General features: G+C 40.3%; 1 protein-coding gene across 5 annotated transcripts in view; it reads right to left on the bottom strand.

Moving 5' to 3' along the window:
- The window catches only part of LOC111079545 (CUGBP Elav-like family member 2), a 97,899-nt gene that overhangs the window by 26,053 nt on the left and 43,892 nt on the right, over nt 1-27,954 (bottom strand). For 4 of the 5 annotated variants that reach the window (XR_002608363.2, XR_002608365.2, XM_041594841.1 and 1 more), the window contains exons 3-4: nt 19,317-19,399; nt 14,627-14,675 (exon numbers count right to left, since the gene is read on the bottom strand). Coding sequence is in view for 2 of the 5 variants with exons in the window: in XM_041594841.1 (XP_041450775.1) it covers nt 14,627-14,675; nt 19,317-19,399 (132 nt within the window). In the remaining 3 variants the exon portion in view is untranslated. Of the gene's footprint in view, nt 1-5,845; nt 6,022-14,626; nt 14,676-19,316; nt 19,400-27,954 lie in introns of those variants that run through there. The other variant, XR_005968156.1, reaches the window with a different exon arrangement.

Raw genomic sequence — 27,954 nt, 5'->3', positions numbered from 1 at the left:
ATAAACGAAATTTACATTTTAATTGCATTGAAAACTGTGTTGCTTTGTGTTTAATCTATTTCCTTGCCGCCGCAGCACCACCACAAAATATTGAATATCAAATGGGAGTTGAAGAGCTGAGGAATAACAAGGATTATGCTCGACATGCATATATATCAAATATAATTGCACATCACAAAAAAAAAATAGAAGTGGAAGAGGAGAAGGGGGAACTTTGGCGCATAAATTTCCATTACGAGCGGGAAATGTTCTCTGGGTCTTCCAACTAAAAAAGAAATAAATTCCAACACTCCTCAATAAAAGGGAGCGAAGAATGGGCACAAAGGACCAAACCAATTTCAACAAAACTTGCGGGCTCATTTATCAACTCTCGAAACGGACGAACGGACGAACGGGGGGGATGGACAATAGTTCGTACAGGTTAATAAATCGATATGACATGAAAGCCACAAAAATGTCCACCAGAACAGCAGCAGCAGCAAGCCAATAAAATGAGCCACACACACACACACAAAAAAAAAATTAAGGCCGAAGCGAAACTTACAAGAGAAACATAAATTTTCATGTTGAAGCAATAAAAAGGACATGTTTTTTTTCGTGCATATATGAACAGATATCCACATGTCCGGCTGCCTTCAACAACAACAACAACATAATCAAGAGCATAAAAATAAGCAGGCAAGAGAGTAAGAGAGAGAGAGAGAGAGAGGGAGTGGGAGTGCTTTGAAAATTATTTGCATTTTTACACACACATTTTGGGGGTCAAGCGAAGGACACGAACGACACGACACGACAAGCTGAAGAAAAGCGAACGAGGGAAATATGAATGGATGTCCATTATAGTGCTCCTCCTCCTCCTCCTGTGGCCCCCCTCATATGTGGGGTTAAAAGTTTTTGATTTGAACAATGCATACATGTGTGTGTGTTTGTGTGTGTGAGTGTGTGTGTGTGTGTGTGCTGGGGGTGTAACTGTGATAATGGGTTTCTGTGTCGAAGAACTTTCAACTTCCTTTATTGTATTTTATGGTTCTGCCTTTTTTTTCTGTTTGAGAGAGGGTTACACTTTTCCCTTTTTTATGATGTTTTTCTTTTTTCTTTTTTTGTCATGTATAGTCGGGCATACGGGGGGTGGTTTGTGTACATAAGTAGTTTCAGTTTGATTATGATAATAATACTCGTATATCTGCATAAGATGGCGGCCACATAAGGGGGGGGATAGGATATAAGGTTAAGATAGCGAGCGTTTTTTTTTTCTTTTTTATGGCCTGTAAGCGAGCAATTTCTATCAATATTATATGTAAATTATGCAAATCCATTTCAGAGGCTCAACAGCGAAGAGCTTCAAGAAAAGATAATAGAGAAACAATGCAATTGGATTCGATTTAAGATGGATATAAGAAAAAAAAGAAAATACTGAACCCAAAAAAAGGTTTCAAAAAATATAATGCAAAAATGATATGCTGAGACCAAAGGGCCATAGAAATCGCACGAAGCACTAAGCTACTGTGTAAGAGAGCAAGAGGTAGTGCGTGAGGCAGGGCACAGTCAGCCAGGGGAAATTGTTTTCCTTAACGAATTTAAATTTAGTTGCCTGCACTAATTTAATATAGACCTTTGTACCCTCTAAGCATTGGGCATAAAAACACTGAAAAATGTATTTATATTTTATCATTAGGTAATCGCCAAAAACAGACTCAAAACTTAATGCGAGAAGTGTGCTGAACTAAGCAATATTTTAATTTTAAAAATAATTTCTTACTTTTAAAACAATTTAAGGAATTTTCTTTGAAAAATTCAACAAATTTGTGCAAAGTAGGGCCAGCATAATGCCCAAGCTCATTCACAGCAGCATGGAAAAACTGTCACTCACTGTTGGACATTCAGTCAGTCAGTCAGTCAGAGAAGTGAGTCAGTCATTCATTTAGTTGGCTTGGCAATCATTCAGTCAGTCCGTCAGAGTGTCACTCAAACGAACAGTTGGCAGCCAGGCAGCCAGGCCAGTCAGGCGCAGTCAAGCTGTGGTACTGCATTTCCATCCAGAGTGTGCCACGAGTGTGCCAAGGTCTTCGTTAGAAAAAGATGCTGCGAATGCACCCTGACCCCGACCCCAGGAGCGGCGGCGGCAGCAGAGCAAAAGCCTTTTCCCCAGCATTTGCACGCTCTCTCTATTTGGCCACAAACAAAGTGTGAAGTATATTTCACTAAAAACCAATTCATTTGCATAAAATGGCAACTAGCCCCAGACACACAGCACCAGCACCGGAGTCTATGAAACTGGGGCCTGGCCTAGCTCTCAGATTAGAGAATTCCATGCCATGGTTATGCCATCAGGCCCTATAAAATGGGTGTTGGACCATGGTAGGAGCAGCAGTCCTCCTCCTGCATCTGCATCTATGTGGGTAAATGGCACACGCCTCTCTCTAGCTACCCACTCCCGACCCAATGTGGAAATGCATTAGGCAGGGGGGGGCTGGAAAAAGAATTTTATGCGGGTCCAGTGTGTAGGCCAGGGGCCATAGGCAATGTGGCTTTTGTGGCCAGGATTCAGGATGCAGGACCAGTGCCGGGCATGGCCTAGGCCTGGCCTGGCCTGGCTGCTGCCTCGCTGCTGCTGCTGCATATTTTTTGGGTCAAAGCAATTAAAGGTTATAAATTCTCACTCTCTCTTGCAGGCGAAAAATTACATTTTTTTTTTTTTTGTTAAATATTCTATATGCCCCAGTCACGTGCAGGCAGGCACTGGAGAAGGCCACGTGGATGCAGGCAGTTCATTTAACGTTTAATTTAGCAGAAAATTAAAGTCCAGTTAAAATTTTCATGGCAATTTGGCCAAAGAGATTTATGGAGTAACAAATGATGGTGTGATACGCAGAGGGTAGAGGTCCTCAGAGGCATGAAAAAGTGTAGGCTATGGAACACTATGATGTATGGATGGAACGTGTTAGAGACGTGGGCAGGGAGCTAGACAAAGTGCGTGTCAAGTGTTGGAAGAAGATATAAGGAGCGGATCGGAGTAGAAATTAGAAAAGCTTCCAAGAATCGTTATGCTATCAAACCAGCCCTTAACTAATAAGTTACTATGGCAGAGAACTGCTAAGCAACGCTGTGAAATAGAAGGTTAGCAAGACAATGTACATATCCGCTAAGATCCAAATTATACAGCATATTATAATATTTTTATTTAATATTCTGTATAATCCCGAAATCTGTAGAATTAGGTAATATTACTGTCATGTTGACGCCCTTTACGCGGAGGGGGTGGGGCGGGGGGGCGGCCAGCCAGCCTATTATAATATTTTAATTTAATATTCTGTATAATCCCCAAATTCTGCAGAATTAATGGCAATAATATTATCTGAAAGTTCATAGAACTAAAGCATTAAGATCGCCCTTTTACTGCTGAGCTACTCTGGGAGAGAATGGATGCTAAGCTACGCTGTGAAAGAGAAGGTCAGAAGATCCAGCCAGCCTATTATAATATTTTAATTTAATATTCTGTATAGTCCCCAATATTCTGTAGAATAAATGGCAATAATATTATCTGCAAGTTTATAGAAATAACTGCTGAGCTACTCTGGGAGAGAATGGCTGCTATGCTACGCTGTGAAAGAGCGAGAGTGCGCGTCAGCAACTGGAAATTATTTTCATAATTTAACTTTCATTCCTTTCGAGCTTTCACTATTTCCCTTCTGCAGCACACAGAATTCGAAACACTTTCAATTGCTACACTACAAAAAAAAAAAACGAGTTCATGTGTCCATCAAAAGTTGTCATTCGGTTCTCAATCAGACTTTTCTCGCCACTTTAAGGCATCTCTCTTCACACGTTGTGCTGCTACCCGAATACCCCACACAAATTGTTCACACTTGAATGAAATATAACACAGACATACACACACACACACACACAGCCAGCGGCCCACACACTACTCCGCCTGCCCTGCACACAAGGAAAATTAAGTGTAAAATATAAATTTTCACTTTTCTCATATCGAGAGGAAAGGACAATGTCCTTTTTTTTTTTGGGTAGGTGGCTTCGTAATATGGTTGCTCGAGTGTATTAAACAGGAAAAGTGTCAGGGCGGCCAGCAACACGTGTATGTCGTCATTGGATTCAACTTCAACCCACACGAAGGACAACCCAATTCAACAATTTTTTTGCAGAGAGCACTAGCAGCAGCAGCATCCAGCAGCTTCTCTCTCCCTCTCTCTCCCTCTCTCTGTCTCTCTTTTATTCTGTGCGTTAATAATGCTGAAGTCAAGTGTAAATTTTGTGGCCAAGTGACGGACTGCGTGTGTGTGTGTGTGTGTGTGTCTGGCCCTGGACATTTCCAGGTGATATAAAAGCATGAAACAAGGTTTTAAATATGTTTGCCAGATGCTGCTCTGTGGTTTTTTTTTTGCACCGCTGCTTTTCCGCTTTTGGTTTGGCAACATCCAACACAGATAATGAAATGAAAAGCCGGAAATTATGTGTGTGTGTGTGTGTGGAAAAAGGTTGAAGTTCTGCAAGAAGAAAGCAGTAAAAAAAAAAATAATTTTTCCATGCAATTGACATTAAAGTTTCAAAAGAGCAAAAACATCAATTTGATCGAAAATGGAAACGCCAGGAAGCTATATATACTGGGGCAACATTTTAAGGCTGTCTCCAGATATGTTCTACATTTTTCTTAAACCCTTAAGACACATTGCCAAATCTTAAGTCCATTTAAGCCAAAATTAAATTCTCTGTCTATCCGCTTGTCAGCAATCGTCCGTCGCACGTTTCGCATTTATTTTCGGCAACAATAAAGACGACTCTTTCGGGTCATGGGCAATTTGCTTAATGACAACTTTTCTTGGCAATTTGATGTCTCTCTCTCACTCTCTCTCTACCTCTCTATCTGCCCCAATCTGAGGCCCAATCCAACGACGACGACGACGATGGTGCGCGCCCAATAAATTGCTTTAATTACACAATTTTAAAAGGCAGCCGAAGCAGGCAGATGACTGCAGATAGGGCCGGGGCAGGCCAGAGATGCACGAGAGAGATACATTGTAATGTGAATGTAAGGCAATTTGGTCAGCTACCTTGGAACAGGATGGTCGAGAGAGTCCTGGGCCCCGACTCCTGCGACAAGGTAGATAACACTCAACATCAACAGACCATCAATAAGAGAGTGCCACAAGGATGAGCAGGAGGAGGAGGAGGAGGAGGAGGAGGAGGAGCCAGACACCGTACGACATACACGACAGGTGACTGACTGAGCAACAACTGAAGAGCTGAGAATTGATAGAGATGGCACTGGGACAAGAAGATATAGTGCACAGACAGACCTACGTGAATGTGCGGGAATTTTAATGCAGATTTTAATTTAATAAATGTCCATTTTTCGATGCTTCGGTCTGTTTGTTCCCCAGAAGACAATAACAAAATACACAGAAGAAATACAAATAAAAAAATATCTGCCACAGAAGGTATATCAAATGCCTAAATATGAGGGAAGGCATGAAAAAAAGATATCATCAGGCATGAAAGGTATGTTAATAAATCGTGTATACAATTAGATGCCATTTAACTATCATCATAATCATGACAGCTCTTCATATTGAAGATAATTGTGTTAAAATCTCCCTTAACTCTGTACTGAAACAGCCTCATGCTATCAGCTTAAATTCCCTATAATACCATAATTAGCCCCATAATTGCTTCTGCCCATTTTTCGTATCAACGCTTGAATCACGCTGCCATCTCTAGCTAGAGAAAGATATGAAGAGCATGCCTCTCGGTGCGGAGTACATATACGGAGCCATAAGTGAAAGGTAGTGAAGGTAGTAAGGTATGTGGAGTACATTTTGACTCCTACCTGGCACCGAATACGGTGATGGATGCGACGATGGCAGCCAATATGCTGAATTTATTGGCGGATAGGATTTATGCGTGCCGTGGTGTGGCCTTCTTGGCCCCGTTGCTATCGTGGCAGTGGCACTGGCACTGGCACTGGCAGTGACTGAGGCTGATGCGAACGCTGATGCTGATGCTGTTGCTGTTGCTGGCAATGACGCTGATGATGGGGTTGTGGAGAAGTGTGGCAAGGACAATGCAGCTGCAATGTCGATATTATTGGATAAATTCCCAATTACAGACGATAATTGACTGGCACTGGCACTGGCACTGGCACTGCTGTTGCTGCTGTTGCTGATGATGATGGCTACATTCTCCTCAGGTTCCGCCAACTCTTCTGGTGTGTTATATGCATGTCCTCCTGCTGTAGCTACAGCTGTTGGTTGGGCTGTTCCGCATTCGATGAATACTGCTACGCCTCCACCGCCTCCTCCTTCTTCTGCATCTGATTTTTGGCTATTTACGAAACCGATTGCAGCTGAATTATTTATCATGTCAGATGATGATGACAACAACGACGACGACGACGACGACGACGACGATTTCGAACGGAGAAGAGAGAATTCTTGAAAATATTTCACACTTATGCACACACACACACACACACAAACAGTCAACACACACACACAGAGAAACCACACACACACACACACAGAGAAAAAATATATATAGATATCAGAGTGAGCGTTAAAAACAGAAACAAGAATCGATTTGAGTTGAGTGAAAAATTCAATAAGTAAATATTATAAATATTAAACACGACGAATACACGTATATATATTATATAATATATGTATATATATATATATATACGAAACTCAATTATCATCCAGTTAACACTTCTCAGACGCTGGGTTGTACGCTTGTTGTTGTTGTTTTTTTTCTTTCGTCTTTTAAATAATTTTTATCAATATTTTCAAGAACACGCAACGTTTTTTTTTTTTTTTAATAATTAAATCTTTCTCTTGGTGTCTTTTTGTTTTTGTTGTTGTTTTTTTTAGCCACGCACAATTAAATAAATGTTGAATTTTTTTTTTACTTTGAATATTTAACGTTTAACGTACAACAATCAGAAATACGAGTATGGAACACAAATGGTTATAGTTTATAAACAATCAAGTATTGTGAGTTTTCTTTCTATTAGTTTATTGTTTTTTTCGCACTTTCAGCGTGTGATTTCTGTTTCAGTTTCAATCAATTTGGCTGGCTGGCTGGCTATCGAGCGAGAGATTTCGTTCCGTTCCCCTGTGTTGGCAATTGATGCCGGTTCTGCAGTTGTCCTCTGCTTTTATAGATCCGTTAATCCAATCAACTAATTATAGTTTGTTCGCTGAGCAACAATATAACAAAGAATTGACCACCGATCGTGGCACATCGAGATCCGTCAGAGAGGCATGCAGCAGCGGCATTTACTTGATTGCAAGTTTAATTTTTTTTGTTTTTTTTTTTTAGGAGGAGGTGGATATGCTTGGCGCTTGCACAGGGTGGCTGCTTGTCAGGTTCGCTTTAAGTTCGTTTACTTTAGACTGCCAATTAAGGTTCGATGTGCGCCTATGCTTAAAAAAAAAAACGTCGAAAAAAGGTACCCTCGATGGACCGTGATTGAAAAATTCGCAGAAACTATTTGGCAGTCGGACATGCTTCTTTTTTTATAAATTTAATTTCAGAGTTTAATTTTTGCCAAACAAAATGTTGAGTTAAAAGAAATGCCTACCGACTAAAGCTTCACAAGTGTCGAAATAAAACCTCCAATAAATACCAATAAATAAAAACCATAAAAATTCGCACCCATTTAAAAAACAAAAATTCAACTGAAAACAATTAAACTAAACAAAGACTCACTTTCTTCAGCTTTAGCTGCGATTCCGAACCGATAAATCTTTGGGAAAACTCCTGTTTAAACACCCTGTACGCAGGCTGTTGTATTTTTCACTTTATGTACTCTTTTGTCACTTCACTTTCACAGCCGGCGGCCCATCACCGATATATATGTCTGTCTGTCTGTCTGTCTGCTCGCGTCGTTTCACGGTGATTTAAATAAATTCTTTTTATTCAAAGGTTTTTTTCTTCCTTTTATGTTTTTTTTTTTTTTTCTTTTCTTCCTTGGATATTTTCGATATTCGCGACGACAACAAATGCGTATTGGCAGGCAAAACTCGAATCACTAAAAATAAATTGACATCAATCAGAGACCGAGAGAGAGAGAGAGAGAGAGAGGCGGAGACGGAGGCGACACCGATGGCAACTAATTAAGCAACGTCACACATGCAACATCCATTAATGAAAAGGCAACAAATGGATACCAAACGAACCAACAAAGGATGGATGGATGGATGGATAAATGGATCGGGAGCGAGAGAGAGATTCCGAATTGTTACATTTGGTATTTAAATACCAAACAATAGACGGCAAACAACAACAACAACAACAACAACAACAACAAATAAAAAAACGTACAAAGAGAAATTGGAATTCTAGCACGTAAATCGAAACGGTAGGAAATAAATCAAGTAGATTGGATCTCGTCTCGTCTCGACCCGTCTCTCGATTCGAACTGATTGACGTCGAAGCTGCAACTAAGCGTTGGGACCACTGCCATGGACCACAAATATCTCACATCACATCTCATCTGCCCCAACACCCAGCCCATCCCAGCCCAGCCCATCTCTGTAGATCTCTCAGTCGAGACGAAGACGACGCACTGCACCGCACACCTCTCCTCCTCAATCTAGATCATCATCTCGTGTGGAAATATGTGATTCTTGGTGGCTGGAAAAACTTGTTTCGAAATGTAGTTTGCTCTTTTTGAAATGTGCTCTTAATGTGGCTTTAGTTTAGTTTAGTTTACTTCTTTTTTTTTTTTATTCAGCTCTCAATATGAGATTCTTGGCTCATTCGCACCTCCTCCACTAATGGTTGTTGTTGTTGTTGATATTTTTTATATTTTCTGCGCTCGCTAATGAGTTAATTAACACATTTTGTTGTGTGCTCTGCTGCCCCTGCCAGTTTTGTTGTTCACAAAGAAGTTTGACGAGCTGAGCTGAGCCGTGGCTCAGCGATGATGCGTGTGTGTGGCTCATCTCGTTGCCAAATGGAAATAGAACGCTGGCGAAAACAACGCAAAGGGAAACGCAGTTGTGTGTGTGTTTGACACGAGGAAAATGGAGTGACGCAAATGGAAAAGTGAGAAGAGAAGAGCAGAACAGAAAGGTGAGCAGCAGAAAGCCTGAAAAAAAAAAAAAACAGCTGGCACACAGAAAACAGAAAATATTCTGAATGATTTTTAACATTTAACATTTAAAGCTTATTTTACTCTTTTCTGCCTATAAAAAAAACTTCACATCGAAAACGAAACTCACATATTTTTTTGATTGCAAAACACACAGCATAAATTCTTAATATATTTTTTCGCGTATCTTGTGTTTACATTCCAGCAGCAACTTTCACCTTTTCCATGACTTGACATCATCATCATCATTAGTCTTCATTGATTTCCACACACACACACACACACCGAAAGGAGAACAAGAAAATGCAAATACCATATGTAATTTGCTCAAGGTTCCTCCTTCCTACTTCTACTTCTCCGCCCGGCACAAAGTTCTTGGCCAACGTAATTTCTTGGCACATTTTGCATTTCAACGCCGCACAAGGAAGACCCTGCCCTGCCTGCTGCCCGGCCTCTGGTCCTGCCCTGCCATATATAATGGCTAATTTGAATTTTTATCATGTTTACAAGCAAACAATACGTGCATCATCATCGTCATCATCATATTCGTCGTAGTTGAAAGTAGGAAAGCAGATATGGAGTACATATTCCAATGGGGGTGGCGGCACCGGCACCGGCACCAGCGCTGCTGCTGCTTCTGTTGTTCATGTTGACGCCGGGGAAAACCTCGCACAACATTTGCATATCGATTTCATATGCAGTGAGGAAAAATTCATATGTTTTCGCGACTTTTTCCAACCAACCAAAACAACAACAACAACAACAACAACCAACAGAGAGCTTCTCTTTCCCTGCTGCTCTGCTCTGCTGGTCTCCAGCAAACGCAAATGCAATCCATGTATTTTTTTTTTTATTATTGTCGTACTCCTCCATGCTCCAAAAATTGTGCGGAATAAACATGAAGATGTTTACTTCTCTCTCTCTCTCTCTCTCTCTCTCTGTCTCTCTGTCTCTCTCTCGTGTGCTCTCTCTCTTTTATTTTGCATAATCTCCGCGGTATTGGTACTATCTGAAAGGGATATACTATATGCTGTTTATCTCCTATGCCATATAGAGTTCACATTTTTAAGAGAAAGTTCCACTTGATTTCCTCATTTTCATGCTGCCTCAACCGAAAAGGAAATTGTAGATTATTTGAAAATTTAATAAGGCCCCCACTCCTCGCCACACCCTGTGTCATCCATCCTGCTGCAAATGGGGGAAAACTTGACATCGCCTCTGGGTCGGGTCTCGTCACACATTTCGCTTCATTTTTCAACCCGTAGCTATGGAGGGCGGGGGCCGGCCTGAAGCTCTTTGTGTCTGTTTGAAGTTTGCTTGCATGTAAATTGCTCTGATTACCACGTTGCAGTTTGCTCCACCCTCCACCCTGAACCCCCATCACCATTTCCAACCATTCTGTGTCTCCTTTTCTCACTTTTGGTTACTCATTTGATTTGCTTGCACATTTTGCCGCACTGTTGTCTCGCTTCTCTCCTTGCCTTTTGCCTTTTACTTAACCTAATGCAAATCGCTGTTATTACTGCACTTCTTTTCCCTTAGTCGATCCCTGCTGCCCGCTCCCTCTTTTCTGCTCTATCCTTTCTTCCGTTTAAAACACTTGAAGTATTTATGTGCTCCTTCCGGTGCTGCTCCTTCCCAGGGTCAAGGAAGGAGCTATGAAGTCGCCGAGTGTCATAAAATTTGAATGCAATTTTTTTCTTTGCTTTTTTTCTTTGGTCTCTGGTCTTGCAAACAATTTGAGTGGAAATGAGCAGTCATTTGTTCGCTATTTACGAGGTATGGCGGGGATAGGGAAAGTGTGTTGCGGGTTTGGGTGGCTCTTATTGGCTCTTGGAAAGAGGTAAATTCCTGTCATCGCTTGAATTTATAATGAAAGAACACAGGTAAACACAAATCATTGGGGATTTGATTTGATATCATTTGAGTTACACCCAAAGAAAAATCACTGAAATTACAATACACCCAATAGATTTTGCACTGAGAGTGGGCAATGCAAAAGTTTCCTCTTAATTTTAATATTAATGTGTAAATATTTGATGCAAGAGTATTGCATATTAAAAAAAAATATATTTTACTTCTAAATAAAATATTGCGTATTAAAATAAATATATATTTAATTTCTAAATAAAATATTTTCACTATTATCTTAAACATACATATTTAAAATAAATACGTGCCGCATTAAAATATCTTTTTATTATAGGTATTTTTAAAATAAAATTTAATTCTATTTAATTTCACTATTTTTGTATTTAGAACCCGAATATGGGTGCCATTTTTCTCTGAGTGTAGTTGTGCCAAAGCAAGCTGTCAGTTAATTAATCCAACAAAATGATTGTTAATGTTACATGAAGCAACATCAAAGGTTGATTCGATTTTAGAGCTGTGTCAAAGTAGAACTAAAATTCAATGCATAAATTGTTGCCCCCAAAGCAAACACACATCGAAAAGTGTTTTATTGAACTGCTTTTCATTGGAAAAAAACCCTCGGTACAACCATTTCGGAGCTCTGCAAAGAGTGTACTTATGGAATCAATATATATTGTATATATATCTTGTATTATTTTTTGTTAGGTTGCTCTGTTTCCCACACCGACGCTCAAGCCTTTTGCTTAAGAACACCCCCAACCCCAACCAACTATTGAAAGCTCTTTTTAAAATGTCTATAGAAAAAGCCTGCTATTTCTGCCAGAAATAACAATAGCAACAGCAACGAACGAGGCAGCAGAGCAGAGCAGTCGAACGACAAAAAAGAAAACCAATCAAAGGTTGTCCTCCTTAGCATTGCTGCCTGCCAAAAAGTATGCAACACTTTTGCGACACTCAAAGGAAGGAGCTGGTTGGTGTGGTGTGGTGGCGAAGAGAATAAAGAAAAAAGTGGAGCCAAAAGCAGGAAACAAAACTCGGCGACTCACTCAAGCATTTTATTAAATTGCCACCTTCCGTTTGTTGTTACGTTGAGACGACGACAACGACTACGATGACTCCTATCCTCTCCGACTGTCTTTTTCTATATCCAAGTTTTTCGATTTCTAGGCAAAGTACCCACCCAGCAGTACCCTCCCCCCTCCCTCTACCAAACTTCAGTCTGGTTTCTCTGGCGGTAAACCAACGTTGGAAAAAATATATTATTTCTGCCATTTTTTTCCCCCACACCACCCCCCCTCTATTATATCGTTTCCGCTGTTGGCCCACGAAAAACTTTTTTGTCAGCTGTTTTAGTTTTTTTTTTTTGTATTTGTATTTGGTTTGTTGTTGCTGCCTCTTTGGAGGTTAAAGTGCCAAATCACGAAACAAGCAGCAAGCAACATTTCTCAGTCTAGTTTTGGGTTCTAGGATATTGAATTGCAATTTTTGTGCTGTGCTGCGCCGTGCTGTGGTGTAGTGGAGTGTCTATAATGCGGCAAATGTTGGATAGAGTCCAACTTAAATTTGCATTGAATTTTAGTTTTAGGCGCAATGCGGGCGGTGGCACTCAGCAAGCAAAAAGGCTTATCTGAAATTGAAAATGGGCACCCACACACACACACACAGACACACATACCTGGTATACTGACACACCCACATTAAATCCGAGCGAGTTAGACGATAGAGAAAATACCCTACAAAGTTTATGCGAAATTTTGCATTTAATGGAAGTTCCGCAAAGCTTGCAAAAAATTCAGTTAATATTTTAGGATTTATTTTTAAGTTTGATCTATTAAGTTTCAACGTACTTTTGGGCATATTCTCCCCACTAATTTCCCACTATTTTCCCGCTTTTACACAGCATGTAAGCCACACCCCTTTTTGGCTCTATGGAAAACTATCATTTCCATCATTAGCAAACACCAAAAAAAAAAAATAGAAAAAACAACCAAAAAAATTAGTTAAGCAAACACACAGCCACTGACACAAAGAGAGAAAAAACACACACTCCCACACAGAGAGAGGGAGAGAGAGAGAAAGTGCCGAAAATTATTAAGCATACGCCATGTTGTACAAGGGTAATTACATACATCTAGCTGCAGGGGCAACGCGACACCAGCACCGGAAGAGGACTGCAGAGAGAGTGTGGGTGGGTGGGCGTTGGATTTGTAGGAGATTGTATTATTCCTGACTTGGCAGGAAGCCGCGCAATGTCAGAGAAACTTTTTTGCGTTTTTTTCCTTTTTTTTTTTTGTTACAACTTGTTAACAATAAACGCCGCTAGAGGTCGCCCAATTAAAAATGGTATTCCCTTGCTCTCTCTCTCCCTCTCTTTGTGGGGGGTGTGCGGTGTGTGTGTGTGTGTGTGTGTGTGGGGTTAAAGTCAACATTTTTCTGGTCACTTAAGCAGATTAATATCATGGGTATAATTAAAAGAAGCAAAACCCAAAGCGTGGGCAGCATGGTGGAGCAGCGAAGAGCAGGGGCAGGCCAAAGAGCAGCTTCCTGTGCTGGCTGCAAAATTAACATAAATTACAAAAAATTTTCGCCAACTTTTTTTTTTTTTTTTTTTGTTAAACATTTTGCTGGCTCACATAATTGATGGTTTTTAATTAACTGCCAAGTGACCGACAACTGACAGCGTCAGAAAGTTCAGGACAAAAGGGTGCCACCGGCCACCGGCCACCGACCACCGACCACCAGCGGGGTGAAAGAATGACAGAGAATGACAGACAGAGAGACCGTCCGTCCCAATGAATGAATGAAAAGTTCGATGAGAAATCCGTTTAAGAAAATTGTTTGGGAGAGGCAAAAGAGTATCCCCCCTACAACTGAATGCACTTCCCCCCTCTGACCACCTTTTTCCTCATTTTTTTTATGCTAGTCTCCACTTTTCTCTTTGTTGTCTACGAGTCCCTTTTTTAGGCCAATAAAAATACTGTCAAATACTAGATATTGGCCCGCTTTAAGGCTGGCCACGTTTTTCACGCATGCAATTTGGCCAATAAAATCCCGGACGGCGGATCAGTCAACTTTCGTCACACTTTCTCTCTGCCCTTATTCTCTGCTTGTTCTATCAGTTTTTTTATTTTTTGTTTTTGCATTTTTTAAAAATGTTTTGGAATGTTTTCCAGAAAAGAATTTCATAAATAATATTAAAATATTTTTTTTAATATTTTTAACCAAAAATTTCAAAGCTTAAATTTCAATCCAAATCTATTCCTCATAAAAAAACTTCTCGCACAGGAAAATCTATTTCCAAAATACTTCAAAGTCCTCTTTTGACTCTATAGGAAATCAATTTTCAAAATACTTTCGCTTTGGGGATGTGTGTCCATGCATCCGCAAGCCCCCATTTATATTTTGTTCTGTGCCACAGAGCACACACACACACACACCCACACACACACAGAAATATTTCTCACGCCTCGCTGGTCACTTTGTGGCATGCGTTTTGTTGATTTGTTTTGTTGGCCTGTGCTCAAATATTTTCGGGCTGGCATACTTTTAGTTACCCGCAGAAAAACGCATCTATGCACCGCAATTGGTGTGCTGTGCGGAATATTCTTTGTTTTAGCAAAAACAAAAAAAAAGGAAACTTACCATTGCGATTCTCACTATCGGCGGGCTTCATTTGAATGGGATGGTACATCTGAAAGAAAAGGCAGAAAATTTTTGTGAGAAAATGCGTGAATAAATTTGGGACATATTTTTGATGTAGAATATATTTAAAGCAATTTTTAAACAGCAAATAATCCAGTCTGAGTTTGAGTAACTTAGAGCAAAAGTGCTGGTAGTTATTTGTGAGCATTTTCCTATTCTGTTGCTGCACTCGAATCGCCCAACGCAATCAGAGCAGCGAAGATAACAGATCAGAGTTCATAATTACAGAGGCATTATTCCCTAAAATTGGGCAAATCCTTACCTATAGGCCACTCTCTACCGGGTAGTACAAAGCCATCCACTTTTTCTCTTGTTAAAATCAAATCCCCAAAGGGCCCCGGCCCGCCCCTCCTCACTGCTTCCATTTTAATCACATTTGAAATATTAGAGCGCAATATGCTCGGCCCCAACAAAAAAAGGGGGACGAAGGCCGCGATTAATTTACAGAGCTTTAGCCCGAAATGCAGTCGCCAAAACACACACACTGCAGTTGAAGGCATAGTAGTGGGACAGGGAGGGTTGGCAGGCAGAGTCACCCTTCACTTAAGCTGCATAATGAATGGAATGCGGGCAACGGGCAACGGGCAAAGGAGGCCCCCCCCCCCCAACCAACCAAAGAGGAGGAGCACACAAAGCCTCTGCCTAAATCCTTGACAAAAGCCAAACACATTTATTCAGCGGTCGCTAAAAAGGAACTGAGAACAAGGACGAGGCAAAGGATGGGATGGGCAGCAAACGGGGGGGTTTGAGTTCCTCGGGAAAAATCCTAAAATATGCGTTGGACTTTGCAGCGTGCTTTAAATGTAATTTTTCGCACACACAACGTCTTCTAATTAAAACGAGCTTAAAGCTCGTACTCTTACGCCATGCCACGCCCCTTTCTCCAACCAGACCAGCACAACGAATGGGCACGAGGCCAGGCGCAGCAAATTCGCTACACTGAGCGAAAATTCAGCTAAAATTTCGACATGTAAATTTTGTATTCTTGAGCATTCTCTTTTGAAGCATTCGCTTGTGCGTCTCGAGCATCAATGTGATGTCCCACAACAGAATTTATCCACAAATAAATAATACCAATCGTATGAAAAATGTCCTCTGAATCCCAAGCTCTGAATAATTTATAAAATTATATCGTATATTTCAAATGCAAAATAATATGCTAATAGATTTTCTGCCTCAGTGTAGAATTGGCCGCGTGACTGGCGCGGCGCACACAAAACGCGCTCCTCACGATGTGGAGAGGAGTCACGTGTTCAGCTCTAGGACTGGACAGGGACCCGGGACCTACTGCGAGGCTAATGGCGCGTGATTTATTGGCAACAGGCGGCGAGAACGGTAGAAAACGACGACAGTCTACGCTAGAAGGCAATGTCCTTGTGCTTCCCTTTCCCGGTGTACTGGCACCTGGACTGGCCGTAAATAATACACGCAACGGCGACTGGTTACAAATTGCAGTAGTCCAAGTCCAAGTCAACCTAGGGGCTCGGCTTGGCTCTCCTCGCCTCTCCTCCTACTCCTACAAGGCCTTCGCGTCGTTTCATTTGCTTCTCTTTCTGCCTCGGCCTCTGTCCTCTCCTCTGTTACTTTGGCGGGGTGTTCGCTTTCTACTCCTTCATTCCTTCTTATTTTGCCAATTTATTTATATGCAGGAAGTAGCAATTACCAGTCAAACACAGGCGGCATACACAACCAGGCCACCCACCCACCGGACGGAGGAGGACTCCGACTCCTTTGGCTCCATTTTGCTCACTATGTCAACTGGTTTTGGTTTCGTGGTTGACTGTTTCTGGCTTTCACCTAATTGGTTGAAATATCGCCGAGAACTGTTTTCTATTGGGGCAATTATCGGTTTTTGCCTGCACTTAATCAGCAGCCAGCAAGTTGGGTCATGAAATGCAGCATTTTCAGCAATATTTTATCAATGGAAATGAAATGGGGAGAGACACATTAAATGTTGATAATAAATTAGCTTAAATTATATGATTTTTGAATATTCTTTTAGATTTGTAGACATCTTCAATTCAAATTCATTCATAATTCTGAAATTTGCTCAACTTCTGATCTAATAAATAACACCAATTTTTTTTACATCCCACCTTTGCCCTAGTAAATTTTTGTATATTTTTCTATTCATTCTCCCCTTTTTAGGTTAGCTCTTCCTTTAGTCAATACCAATCGAAAACCACCATACCCTACCCCCCCTTCAACAAGAAAATTTCACCAATCAACATGAATAACCGAAAACATTTTCCGATAACAATCGCAAATTGTGCAAGAAAATTACAAGCCAGCGTCAAAGCCTGTCAGCCCCGTCCAACGGAAAAAAGAGGCAACGGCAACCACAATCAAATGCAGCACGCACATGTCCCTTCCCTGTTATCCTTTCCGGTGGCGTTACCCCACTCATCGCCTGCTTCAAATGCTCCTTCTTGTTGTACCCTACCCGAATGTATTACGAATTAAATAGGATGTCTGTAATGCAGTGAGCCGATATTTAATTTTAAAATTGTATTAAAACTTTGTCCAGATGGCATGAAAATTTCAGTAAAATAATATAAAAATAGAATATCAAAATAAGCAAATCTTATCTTAAAATCGATGCAGAAAGAATACCAGAAAATACTAGAAAACTCCAAAAAAAAATACCAAATAGTCTCAGCCTCAAAATTTTAAGATTTTTGCGAAATGAAATCGAACAAATTCTATATGATAAAATGTATTATCCAACCCAAAAGCTAGGGAAATATCAATGTTTTTTAAGGGTATCAAAACCTTCGTTGTTACTGCTTTATTTTGGTTCCCCTATTGGCGGCGTTTCCTTTGCCGTTGGCAATTTTCTAAAATAAATATCGCAGCTACAGCAGCAGCAGCAGCAGCGACACGAGGCAGAAGCTCCATGCAAATTATGTCAGTCGTCGGTCGGTGCTAGGGGGTCGGGAGGAGTCTTCCCTCTGAAGCCGATAACGTGATGACATAAGCATTGTCCCTAGCAGCACACATCCCATCCCTTGCTCCATTTTTTTTCGCTGTCTTGTGGTTCTAGCCAACACATGGCTTTCAAATAATAATAATATTCAATGCTTATTTGATGGCGCTATAGAAAAAGGACAACACCAAAGAAGCGAATGCAAAAAGAGAAAAAAGCGCAACATTGCCAAATGTCGCTCGCTTTTGCTGACGTGGCTTCCCCTCCCTATCTCTCACACTCTCCGCTCCTCTTGCTCCTCTCCTCTCTTTGTGCTGTTCCCTACACGTTCTCCTCATTCGCTGACAACTTTCCAGAGCTTTGCCGCTGCCGCTGCTGCTGCTGCTGCTCCAAAGTGCAAATTGACATTTTTGTGCCTGTGGTTTGCTCTCTTCGCTTTTGCGCCAACAAAAAAAGAATTGCCTGCAAATGCAGTTCGTTGCACCGAAACTGGTATGGCCTTTTCCTAGAGATTGCCTTGGGAAACAATATGTTTTAAAAATTCTTTTGATAGTCAGATGAGAGAATAAAATATTGGCAAAGTTCTGATTCTGATTCAAACTGAGAGAACTTTCTTGACATTCAGTAACATTTTTCCTGCTTTTAAGAATGCAATGGCAGTGGCAAGTATTTTAAGCTAGCAATTCTATGAATATCATCTATAATGTCAAACAATTTTATTTCCAATAGAAATTTATTTTATAAATATCGCTTTTGGGCACCTTCCTCTTGCTTGAGTATTTACTCGTCGTAACCTTCCTATGAGGCCTATCCAAGCGAAATGACTTATTAATTATTATACTTTATATTTTGTATTATTTAATATATAAAACTGCAAACTTCAACTGGCATTGGAACTGGCCGCCTTGTATAATGTTTCTACTCTTTGGCAGTGAATACAAAAGATAAACTTTTGGCGCGTGTCTTCGTCTTCTTGTGCTAACAATTTTCGCTTTTTTTTTTGTTTTTTTTTTATTCGTTGTCTTCTCCCATTTTTAAGCTGCCACAGGACACAAGGCTAAACTTTTGAAATTACTTGCATTTTATAGGGAAATGTGCAGAGCGGACAGAACAGAAAAGAACCAAAAAAGAAAACCGAAACTATATTGGGGAAAATACTAGCAGGAAGAAAGGAATATTTCGTGCTTCGTGATTTAACCCCTCCCCAACCCACCAACCCCTTTGGCATGCATTTTTTATTTTATTTTCTGTTGGTATTTTTGTATTCTTTTTTTTTTTTTTGTGCGGTGTCATGGCTCTGTCTGTCCAAACGCCAGTCAATCTGTCAGTCAGAGAGTCAGTTAGCCATAATGAAGGAGGCGCCAGCAGGACAGTAGCAGCCACGAGATGATGATGGAAGTGATGCTGCTGCTGCTGCTATGCCTCTCTCTCTCTTTCTGTCTCCTGTCTGCCCTAGCCCCTCTTTGCCATATTGCTCCTGTCAGCCGGATGATGGCGTTTCATGATAAGTTTATAGAGTTTTTTCCTGTTTCTGTCAGATCAGCTAAAATTCCAATTAAAGGTTACGAAAGCAAAGACATCTCTCCCTGTCCGCTAATGATGTAAAGCGAAGCAGCCAAGCCAGCGAAGGCTCCTTCCAATAAAGGTTTATGTTGCACACAAATCAAAGGAAAACAGAATACAAAAATGTTAAAATCTTCTTACCCCAGCCAGTGTCTTCACATTATGCAAAGCATCCTGGGCCTTCAGTGCGGCACGTCTCGTAAAGAATGTCACAAAACAGCAACCTGCAAAAAATAGGGGAAGCAAAATGTATATAAGATTAGCATAAGGGTTAAATTGGAGTTTATTTTGCGAGCCCCCCACCCCCAAAAATAAAGGTGGCAAAGCGAAATTATGAAAATTATTGTTATTAGCAAAGTCAGGCACGGGCACGGGCACGGGCAGGGGCAGGGGCACACGGGCATAGGCGGGCCAAACGGAAGTGCGGAATTGTAAGGAAACGGTGCTTTGAATGCCAAACGTGTGGCAAAGGAAACAATGGGCGTGGCTGCACGGCGTGGGGAGGCGCAGATGTGGCAACAACATGACAGCCTTGCCACTAAATTAAGCATTATGGGTCCACCCCAGCCAGCCAACAAAATGTGTCGCCTAGGGGAGGGAGGCAGAACGAGAACCCTTTTGTTGCTGCCACAAAAAAGGGGATGAAAGGAGCACGAGCACACAGGGGGGGTGTGGGGTACAAAGGTGTTGGAATTTACGCAGCAAAGTGTGGCAGGCATATTAAGTGATACTTAAGACCAAACATTAGCGCGCCGCAAATGTTCATGTCGCCTGCCCCACAATATTCACACTTCGTGAATAGTTTCCATTTAGCTTAGCTAGCTCCCCCCCCCCACACCCACCCACCATAAAATGTATGAACAAAAAATCTGTGAATATTTCTAGTATTTAGGTGGCTAATAAAAGTAAAAGTTTATTGCCACAAAAAGGTTGCCAAATTATAATTATAATTATTATTATATTTTTATTAATTTTTCTTTACTTTTATTAGTTTACTTTTGTGTGCAAGTCACAATTGAAAGTAGCTCAAAAAGCACGCACTGCAGAATGACAAAAAATACGAAAATAATGCTGAAATTCACCAAAAGAAAAGTCCTATTGGATCCGCAAATCATTCGCGAATTTTAATTAGTTTTACTAGATTATGGTCCATCAATTTATGCCATCAGAAATACATAGAACAATGCCTTTAATGCTCAACAGATTATTTTCTCTTATTTAATTCATAATCTTTATATAACTAATAATAGATACTAATATATTCATATAAATATATTATAAAAAATAATATGAAAATAATGCTGAAATTCACCAAAAGAAAAGGCCTATTGGATCCGCAAATCATTCGCGAATTTTAATTAGTTTTACTAGATTATAGTCCAGCAATTTATGTCATCAGAAATACATAGAACAATTTCTTTAATGCTCAACAGATTATTTTCTCTTATTCCATTCATAATCTTCATATAACAACATAATTATAATAATTATAATTACATTCTAATATCCTAAGTTCATCCTTCAAGTGTCCGGCTTTAAATTCACAGCGAAATCATTTCAATTTCTCCATCGCTCTCTTTCTATCTCCCTCTCTCATTTTTCAAATCTCTCCTTCGCATGGCATTTCATTTCAATTTGCACAAAAAAACAAAAACGAAAAGAGGAGCAGAAATGTTTTGTAGGTTTTATTTTTGATGTGGCGGAAATTCTCGTTCTTTCTTTCTTTTTTTTTTTCATGTGTGTGCCAAATCTGTGGCCAAGGCTCACACACACACACAGCCACACACACAGAAAGCTTTGGTTAAAATCCATTTCCGGCTCTTGCACACATCCCACGGATGTCCCGTAACCCCGCCCCCCCACCCAACCCCTCGTTTATCCCTTCGCGTACCTGTATTGAGGCCTACCTCAACCTGTGTGACGGCTGTGGCGGCGGCAGCTACAACAAAACTTAATACGCGAGAGGAGGCAGAGGAGGGAGAGGAGGACAGTGCCTGGCAATAGTTGCATAATGCAATTACCCACGAGCGTCCACAGGCGTATCGTATCGTATCGTATCGGCGGTATTTAGTGGTGCGACCATACCAGAACCATGGAGGGGGGGTGTCGGGTCAGGCTCTCCAGTCAGGCGTAAAGCTCATTCGGCCATACACCCGAGGGCTGACTCTGACTCTGCCTCTCCCGCCCCCCCTAAAAACCTCTCCCCCACCCTCACCCGCACAGCAGGTAATTCAATCTGTCGCAGCTTTTTGCAAGCGGCAACATTTTCCTGCATTTTTCACATATTTGCAAATATTTTCATGTCTCGTTTTGGGGTTTCTCTTTTTTTAAATATCCGGCAGATGGGAGAGGGGGCGGCGCAGAGGTTAGAGCTGGCAGACGGCGACGCCGCCACATCCGATGTGTGCGAGTGAATTATGGGCTCCGGGATACCCCCCGCCCCCACCACACACCACTCGCGATGCTCTTCTCTCTGTCTATTTTCCTGTCCTTTATGCAGCTCAAAGGATCTTAAAGTTGGAAATGCAAATGGAATGAAATAATTCCCCCAAATTGGATGCCTGAAAACTAAAAGTCCATTAAATGTTTGCCAACATTTCCCGATACGAATACTGTGATTCAGAGATACTGTAATGGATTCAGTAATTAGATTGAAATTAATTGAAATTGATTGAGTTATCGAATTGCATACAAAATTTCAGTCTATACTAAAAAAAATATCTATGCAAAAAAATAAAGTCTGGGATGTTTAAATTTTACTCTAAACAGTTTCTGTTGAAAGGTTCGGTAGAGTGTAAAAATTTGCTGAAAAAGAGTTCTGAGTGTTCTTAGGTGCACTACAATTTTTCTGAACCTTTACGGGACGTACCCATTCGGTTAACAATTAGTTGCACCCTCTCATACACAAAGTTATAAAAAGCTTCGAATTAAAGCAAAATTATTTTAAATACAAAAACTGAAATAAAATTACTTTAAATAAAAATCAACGCTCAAATTTCACAATCTACAATCCATGATTTGATTTCAGCAACAGCAGAAATTAGTCCACTTCAACCATCATTAAAAAGTATCCCATTTCCTTGAAGCCACACAAAGGGCATTAGGATAAAAGAAACGAGAGAGAGAGAGAGAGAGAGAGAGAGAGAGAGAGAAAGAGAGAGAGGGAGGCGAATAGAGAGCGAAACTAAACTTGAATTTCAATTCGCAAAAGGAGATTAAATATCACTTAAAATTAAACTGGCGTTAAATGTAACAAATGAAGGGAAATCGAAACCATTTGAAATGCAATAAAACATCGTCGGCGAGCGAACGGAGAAAGGATGTAGATAAGGAAAAGCAATCGAACGATAACGAAGGAGGAGCAGGAGGAGGAGTAGAAGGGTGTGCTGGAAACTGCATCAAAACAACGCTAAAAACGAAGATAGAGAGAGCGAGAGAGAGAAATCTCACACAATTCCCATTATGTGCATGTCAACTGCAGTTAGAATCAAACCCAAGACACACACACACACACCACACACACTCGACCCAAAGAGAACAATGCGTTAAAAAAGAGAAAAGGATAAACTAAAAGAAAAAGAAAAGAAAAAGGAAACGCTGATGGAGGAGGAGTAGGAGTAGCAGCAGCAGTTGGAGCAGTTGGAGCATCGATGGATAGACGAGTAAAGCTGAAAACGACACCCAGTCACGTTTTTGGACAAAAAGAACTTAATCCCCAAAAGTGGGTGGGAAGATGAAATCGAGAGCCTCCAGACAAGACGTGCCAAAGTCCACCAAAAAGGATACAAAAAGCATACACACAAATACATATCTATATATCAAGGATATATATGTAGGTACGGATGTATCCTTGGACACACGTTCGTTGCACGTTGGACGTTGGACGAGAGTCGTCGAAGCAACGAAACGAATTAATCGAAGTAAAATAAATCAATGTCCTTAAACTTTCCGCCACACACACACACACACACATACAGATTTTCGGACTGGAATACAAGAGCAAGAAGCAGCAGCAGCAGCACCACCACAAGCTGAAATAGTACAGAGTATAGTGGTGGTAGTAGGTCCCTGGTAGGTGTACGTACAAAAAGTATGGGAGTGCAAGCAGCAGCAGTAGCTGAAACACAAATGGTGCCAGATCCATCGTAGGGTAGAGTAGAGTAGGAAGACACTACTAACTAAAACAAACACAGCCCCGCCAAACGAATTTAGTTCATGTTCCTCGAGAGCAAAATCATTGAACTTTGGCTAACGATAGTTTGAAGATACAGCAGAAGAAAAGTGAAGTCAGCAGCACCCACAGGTATAATTATTTGAGTACAATTTTTTGGAATTAAATTTGATTAAATTAAATTAAATTTATTTATCTTTTATATAAGTTTCTAAAGGCAAAAGTCTAGCACTACGCCTAATTAATTGTGAATTTATTATGAATTTGTGAATTTTCCGAATTTATTATATATTTATTTATTTTTTATTATATTTATTTATTATTATTATTGTTATTATTATAATATTATTATTTATTTATTTATTATTATTGTTATTATTAATAAAATTATTAATTAAATTAATTAAAATAAACGGAAATAATAGAAGATATATTCCCATTTACAATCTGGAATTAACGTTTTTAGAATTAAATCACGGCATCTTTTACTTCTTTCTAACTCCCATCTCTAACTAGAAAAGTGGACTCGTGGGAGTCCTTTACCTTTAGACCGTGACAAATGTTTAGCAATGCCTCAGTGGCAACCAAAAGTCATGACCAAATCCAATTTCCACCCAACACACAAAAAAAAAAAAAACTAACAAAAATCTAACTGAAACGTTTCGAAAATTGCGCCTGCATTTGAAATTGAAATTCACTTTTTCCTTGGCAGAGACGAGAGCACGGGGGGGGGCTAGAATAAAATTAAGTGAAATTTTATGCATTTTTCACGCTCAGTGCTGCAGCTAAATAAAAATGTCAAGAGCACAAAGTTCCACAGAGAGACAGAGACAGAGCGTGAGAGAAAGAGGGCGCAAGAAGAGAGGCGGCAGGCGGCAGGCCGATGAAGGCGTTAGATAAGTGCGTTACTTTTCCTTTTTTTTTCTTTCTTTCTTTCTTAGGGTAAGACACAGGGCGGTGCTGCTGGGACATTGGACAGCTGGTCTTAGAGATGAAGGAGGAAAAAAGCTTTTCAAAATGAAGTTCTCAAGAGAGAACCCAAAAAGATAACGAAAATCGGTAGGAAGCTGCCCCAAGTCCACTTGTGCCTCCCACACCACATATTCTAACCAAAAAAAAACCCCCCCATTTAACCTCTATTTCTAGCCCACTCTTTCTCCCAGCCCTACCCTTCCCACTCTCCTTCGCACTCTTTCTTTCTGTGTGAATTATATTATTTCTTCTTTTTCTTGGTTTCCATTTACCCCCCTCCTCCACTACTGCACAGCTCACAACTTTTCTGGTTTGGTCAGCGAGTTAGTTTTTTATATGTCGGAGGTCATAAATCACAGACTGGGAATGCAGGCTAACAAAAAAACAGAGAGAGGGCAGGCAGCCTTCGGTTTAGTGGGTGTGGCCCTGTTAATGCGGATCTGTGACATATGGTCGTGTTCGGGTTTGGGGGGTTTGAGTGGGGTTTCGTTTTATGATTTTCTCAATTGAATATGGGGGTATGAGGTCTGCCGCGTTTTATCACAAAACTCTTAAGGGCACAGAATGATAAATATATTCGATATGTGCTTATCGGGGGAACTAATCCAAGTGCTTAAAAATACTTTAGGCAAGGATATAATGTAATTCATTTAATTAAAAATAAATCAGAGAGGATCTCACACTCCCATTTCTAATGTAGAGGATTAAAAAATATAAAAAATAAAAATTGGAGAATAAATTATTTTGCCGAAAAAAAATTGTAATATTATTTATTTTCTGATTTCTGTGGTTTTTAATCAGTTTTCAGGTATTTCAGAAACAAAAAGAGAGCCGAGCCGACCAAATTTCGTTCACTCTTTCACCGCTAGCCAGCGTTGAGACTCCTAGCTCTGCCTCTCCTATATATACATCTTCCATTGTATATCCATTAAATCCCTTTGACATGCTCAAAATTCAACGCACTTAAAATTATCACACTCCACAAAAACCACATTTGCCAGAACCGCGTGTTACATGCGTGTCTCTCTCCCCACTTTGAACTTAATTCTTGAGCCATTTGTAACTGGCATTTCTGTAGGTGAAATCTTAATTTACGCCCACAGAGTTGGCTGCGTTTCGTTGGCCGCAAAAACCGCACAAAACTTGACACAGGACTTTCTGACAACACAAAACCAAAGCCGCCACAAACATTTTACAGCTTAAAGCCACCGTCGTGTTACCATCTCTTTTGCACTCACAATTGTTACCTTAGTCTCTGTTTCACTCACTCAATATCGAATTAAATGTTACTACGCCCATCGCTGGGTTCTATCCTTTTGCACCTGAACAATCTGAAATGGAAACCACAAGAAAGGAGCCCGTCTCGCTACGGTTGATGCTTTCCATACCCTACCCTCTCTTATGCCAAACACCCCTTTGGTTTAACTCCTCTCTGCCTCTCTTCAGTAACACCCCCTTGAGCGTACTCTTCCCCTCCTCTCGGCACCCCGTTCCCACACTCATCATCATCAGCCCTGTTACTATCGCCGACCGCAAGCGCTAATAAATTATGACCCTAGCGCTTAACCTTGTCCCGCTCTAGTGCCCCATGCCCCAACCCTCCATATACCCCTTTAAATTTCCTACCCCTCGCTCATTCACTCTCTCTGCTTCACACTTCTCACCTTTATCAGCAGGCTGCAGGGGCACCCAGAAACCATAAAACCGCAACACCCACAACAACAAAGAGAATCCAGTAGGGACTAGAACCAGAACCACCAATAGGTACTACGGGGTGCTACGAGTATATTTCGTGGCAGGTGGGTTGGCGGGGGGTTTCATACACCACAGGGCCGCCAAGAACTGCCCGCTAACGGAATTTAGTGCCAAAAAAGAGAAAACAATTTTTTTTTAGCCCAGCCCAAGCATTAGCCCAGAAATACTTTTGCCCGAAACGAAAAGGAAAATTTTTGGTTGTACTTTTTTTTCCATTTGTTTTGGTTTTGTTTTTGTTATTTACGACTTTCTGGTTCAGAGGTCAACCATCGCACTTAAAAGTGTCATTTTGCATTTTGTTTGGTTAAAAGAAAGGCACAGCGAAAGAGCAAAAAAGAAAGAGAAATAGTTCGAAAAAGAAAAAAACAACCAAGCAACAGAAATGTTCGACCAAGTCTAAGGATATGGATGAGGTGGTCCTTTATGGCCAACACAAAACTGGGTTACATTTTAAAAAAAAAAAATTTGTGGGGGGGAGATTAAGAAAAAAAAAAAAAAAAAAAAAAAAAAAAAGGGGGGGGGGGGGGGGGGGGGGGGGGGACCCCCCCCTATAAAAAAAAAAAAAAAAAAAAATTTAAAATTTTTTTTTTTTTTTTTTTTAAAAAAAAAAAAAAAAAAAAAATTTTTTTTTTTTTTTTTTTTTTAAAAAAAAAAAAAAAAAAAAAAAAAAAAAATTTTAAAAAAAAAAAAAAATTGGTTTTTTTTTTTTTTTTTTTTTTTTCCCCCCCCGGGGGGGGGTGGGGGGGCCCGGAACGGGGGGGGGGGGGGGGAGAGAAGGAAAATGAGTTGTGTGTGGGCCATCTAATTATGCGAAATGTTGTTAGCAGGAAGTTTTGGTAGTTTCAAATAGAAAGACGAACAAAGGAAAGACGAAGACGGGTAGCAGACATGGCATTGCTCGATGCTATAGATTTTTATGGGGCGAAATTCGCCTACACACAAAAAGCGCAAAAGGCAACAACAACAACAAAAGTTGTCCAACGGAAACAGAGAAAGCGCATGTAAGCATATTGATGCACAAAATGATGAACGAGTGGAATACCCTGTGGTATTTAATGTGCAAAAAAAATTGTATGCAAATATTATAATTATATTTATATATATTTATATTTATTATATTTATATAATTATATTCAAAATAAATAAAATAAAATCGCGCACATATCTGGTTAAATTAAAAAAATTAATTTCCCTAATGCAATTACTCCTCGATTATTTTTAATAATCATGAAAATGTTACACATTGATTAGTCCATCAAATCAGAGCAGTTATCAAAACTTATACATATCCATCGAACTGATTAACAAATCTAGTAATTAAACGCAATTAAACTTTTTTTAAATCATTTACTAATGTCTTATATCCCCAAATGACCTCTCCCCAACGGATGCTACCAAAAGAATATCAAAGGAATATTCCGTTTGGCTTTTATTTTCGCTTTTTTTTTTTTGTGGGTCACTGTGTGGGCGTGCCACCCGCCTACTTTTCGCTTTTGCGCTGACATAAATAATAACTTCGAAATGCAATTTGTGTCGATGCTGTGTTTGTGACTGCCAGAAGAGGCGGCTTCGACTTCCAAGTGACAAACAGAAGGCAGGGGCAGGGACAGGGCAAATAGCTACCAACAAAAATAGAAGTAACATAAACATTCTCACATGGTCCATACATGAGCACTTAAGCTAGTCAAAAGAAATGAATGGAAAGGGACAGCATAGATGCGGAATAAGCTTTGATTACAGTTGAAATTCGCCAGTAGAGCAGCAGCCAAGCCAAGCCAAGGCACGGCAGATCAAATGGTTCCAGCTGGAGCAAGTCGCACTGACTTTCCCGCTTGTCATAAATCATCAGCACAACGCGCCACTTAAGTGCTTCTAAAACTG

Source organism: Drosophila obscura, unplaced genomic scaffold, assembly GCF_018151105.1.
Source record: "Drosophila obscura isolate BZ-5 IFL unplaced genomic scaffold, ASM1815110v1 contig_37, whole genome shotgun sequence".
In the NCBI taxonomy this organism is placed as follows: Eukaryota; Metazoa; Arthropoda; class Insecta; order Diptera; family Drosophilidae; genus Drosophila; species Drosophila obscura.
This window is presented reverse-complemented; position numbering and strand designations above follow the sequence as displayed.